At 38.6% G+C, this 3490-nt stretch overlaps 1 protein-coding gene across 1 annotated transcript in view; it reads left to right on the forward strand.

Annotated features, from left to right (window-relative positions):
• vwa8 (von Willebrand factor A domain containing 8) overlaps positions 1-3490 on the forward strand; it is a 152043-nt gene that overhangs the window by 52106 nt on the left and 96447 nt on the right. Inside the window, exon 25 of the mRNA XM_037686695.1 lies at positions 457-662. Coding sequence (XP_037542623.1) covers positions 457-662 — 206 coding nt within the window. The remainder of the gene's footprint in view (positions 1-456; positions 663-3490) is intronic.

Raw genomic sequence — 3490 nt, forward strand, 5'->3', positions numbered from 1 at the left:
CCCCCCCCCCCCCCCCCCCCGCTTCATGCCTGTACACTGGAGTTATTCCCAGGTAGATGAGGATTGCTTACCAACGTCTTCAGGTGGGGGGGACAGGCTCTTGATCTGTTTTTGCTTGTGACAGCTTAACTACAGTTTACTTGAGTGTATTATTTTAGTACTCTTCATTGTACACCGTGTCACTAGTCAGAGCACACAGATCCAGATCTAGCTGCTCATTTTCATGGGTATTTTGTATCGGCTTTTCAAAGCTGCAGGGGTATTAGGTAGTCAAAAAACATGTTAGAAACAAAATAAAAATGAGTGAACAACAATGTGGATGCTTTCATGCTTATCCACTGGTACTTTAATGAGCAGTATCAGCTGTTGTTGTTTTTGTGTTAGTAATGGCATGTTTTATTGTATATAATATTCCAAATGTAGAAAAGAGTCTAATGCCTGTGTCTTTATTAACAGGTGATATTTTTAGCTGTCATGCTGTAGACAATCCAAAGCCTCAGGCAGAGCTGGCCATGCTTAAACAGTACGGTCCTGATGTTCCTGAAGCCACTCTGCAAAAACTGGTCGCTGCCTTTGGAGAGCTAAGGTCCATGGCAGATCAGGGCACCATCTCCTACCCTTACTCAACTCGAGAGGTGGTCAACATTGTTAAACACCTCCAGGTAAAACAACACAGAGTGTTCCATCAACATGCCATAACTATATATTTGTTATATTATTACAGGTTTAGTGTCCGGTTGGTTTCTGTCAGTCATTTACTGCAATGTTAGATGCTTTAATAATGAAAATAAAAAGAAGGGTATACTCAGCTGTGTTAAAGATCGCAATGCATTGCACAAGGACGTTTTCACATTAGGGAACTTAGACACTTTCTGGTCACATCGGTGTTCTAGTAGTACAAAGTACTTACTACTGTGGAAGCTGCACCATTCAGCCAGTCAATCTTGCACTATAGTCTTCCCTCATTTGTGAACGAAACCCAGAAATACTTACATTTATCCACTTGAGGCAACACCTCACTCCCAGCCTGGCGAGGGCAGTCCACCAGAGGCTATGACCTTAGATTTGGTGCTGATCTTCATTTCAGCTTTTTCTCACTTGGCCACTTCAATGAGAGCTTGTCTCAATGACTCCAACAGAACCAAAACATCTACAAAATAGCAGAGATGGAATCCTGAACTTGCCAAACTGGATCCCTTCTGCCTGCTGGCTTCACTGAAAAATGTTGTTTTATTAAACAGCCACAAACAGAATCATTGACAATGGTCAGCCCTGGTGAACTCTGACTTTCACCCTGTGTGAACCAGACTCCGTTTGTGTAGAGACTGAATGACCCATAACAACTGGTCTCAATCTTATACTCGCACACAGATATAGGAGGGGGTGCTCTGCAAGTATCTTTTGTCAGCTATGAATATAAGCTTGTACTACTCTTTTATACAGTTTGTCATTTTATTTACTGATGGATAATTCTTTTATTGTTTTATTTTCTGTCCTTTCAGTTTAAAGACCTAATAACACATTTACAGTACGTGTCAGTAATTTGTTGTCTTCCAGAATCATTTAACTTGGACTCTTTAGAAACTTTCTTTGCCTCACTCACTACATTTTTAACAATTTTCATAAAAGTGTAAATGTCTTTGAGTTTTTTATACTGTAAAGTATACTGGTAAGTGAATACAGTATATCACTTTCTGTGCTCCAATTTCCCCCAGAGAATAAAAGACTGTCATTAATTCATGGTTTTGTTGTATAACTCGCCAAATATTGTATTAATCTTTGTATTGACTGTTTTTTTTCCAGTTTAATACTGCAGTGTATATTTTATTTTTCTATATACAGTGCCTATAAAAAGTATTTACCCTCTTGGATGTTTTACCCTTTAATTATTGTCATAAATCAATTGTGCTTAGGGTTGGTTTGTTATGCTCTTATAGGCTTATATGATTAGAGGACAAATTGGACAGATTTATTTAAATGAATGGTTAAACTTCCTTAAATGAGTTGTTAAAATTGAGTAGTTTTCATCTGATACTATTTCTATCTTAACATGTGATTCTTGACCTGCCATTGTGTATCTGTTCCTCTCAAACCCAGCCAGTCGAAGCAGATGGCCGCTTGTCCTGAGTCTGGTTCTGCTAAAGGTTTCTTCCTCATGAGGGAGTTTTTCCTTTCCACTGTCGCCTTCATGCTTGCTCAAGATGAGAGTTCTGCGATGGAGTTAAATTCAAAGCAGTCTGCTCCTCAGATAAATAGTGTTAACTTTTTTTTTATGTATATGAATGTTTCTGTTCAGTGCCCTGAGATAACATTTGTTGTAACTTGATACAGTAAATAAACTGAATTGAAACTGAATTTAAATCGGTCCATATAACTTGGCCTTCTGCATAAAAGAACAATTACAAAAACTTCTTCAATGTCAAAGTGAAATCATATTTCCTTAGAGTAATCTTGACTTGGCTTTGCTCATGAAGATCAAGGGTTGGGACAGTTCATGTCATCAGCAAGCATGCTGGTGGCTGATAAATTCTGGACAGGCAAACTTTGCTCATGTTAGTGACTGATCAGGGGTTGAAGCAGGGTTTTTATTATTTCTTCTGCTTCTTTTTTCCTCTAGGCTGGTGCTGCATGCAGACGTAAAAGCTGCTACTTGCTTGCGGGTAGTGTTGTGCCAGCTTGTTCTGTCAGCTGCAAGAGAGGACTTGGTGTGGGTGTCAATGTAGCATGTGGTTAGGGAGGTCTTGAGGACATCCTTGTACCTTTTCTTTGGGACACCGCTGCTGTGATGCCAAGAGGACAGTTTCCATACAGTACAACCTTAGGCAGGCAGTGTCCTCCATTCTGGACATGTGCCCTACCCAGTGCAGTCGTTCATGGAGGAACATTGATTGATTGATTGATTGATTGATTGATTGATTGATTTTTATTGTCAATTCTGCATATGTACAGGACATACATAGAAATTGAAATTGCGTTACACTCCTACTCAAATTGCAGCAAACAACAACAACAGCAAAAATAAACTAACACAACTAGTTATATAAAAAAAATATATATATATATATATATATATAAAAAAATATAAAAGTGAACAGCAGCAGGACCTCTGATGCAACGTGCTCAATAGTCACTAACAGGAGACAAAGGGACGCTGACTGAAGACAATAACATGATGAGAGGTAGATAATGGATGTGCAAGGCCAGAGTAAACAATAGTGCAATATAAAGTATAAACCTGAGAAACTTAGTAAAGTGAAGGTGTGCATACCGGTTCTATATAGAGTCACAGTTATGTACTGATGAGGTGATTATGTGGAAATGACAATACCAGAATTACCAGAATAAAGAATAAACAGGACGAGTTGATCATAACAGTAGTGCAAAATATAATGCAATAAACAGTAGAGTGAGCTTGTAGGCTGTTAAAGTGACCGATTCATGAACTATTCATAAAACTAAATAAATGTCCCAGAGCAGTTTTGAAGGGGGG

The sequence above is a fragment of the Nematolebias whitei genome, chromosome 13 (assembly GCF_014905685.2).
Source record: "Nematolebias whitei isolate Nwh7 chromosome 13, NemWhi1, whole genome shotgun sequence".
Classification (NCBI taxonomy): domain Eukaryota; kingdom Metazoa; phylum Chordata; class Actinopteri; order Cyprinodontiformes; family Rivulidae; genus Nematolebias; species Nematolebias whitei.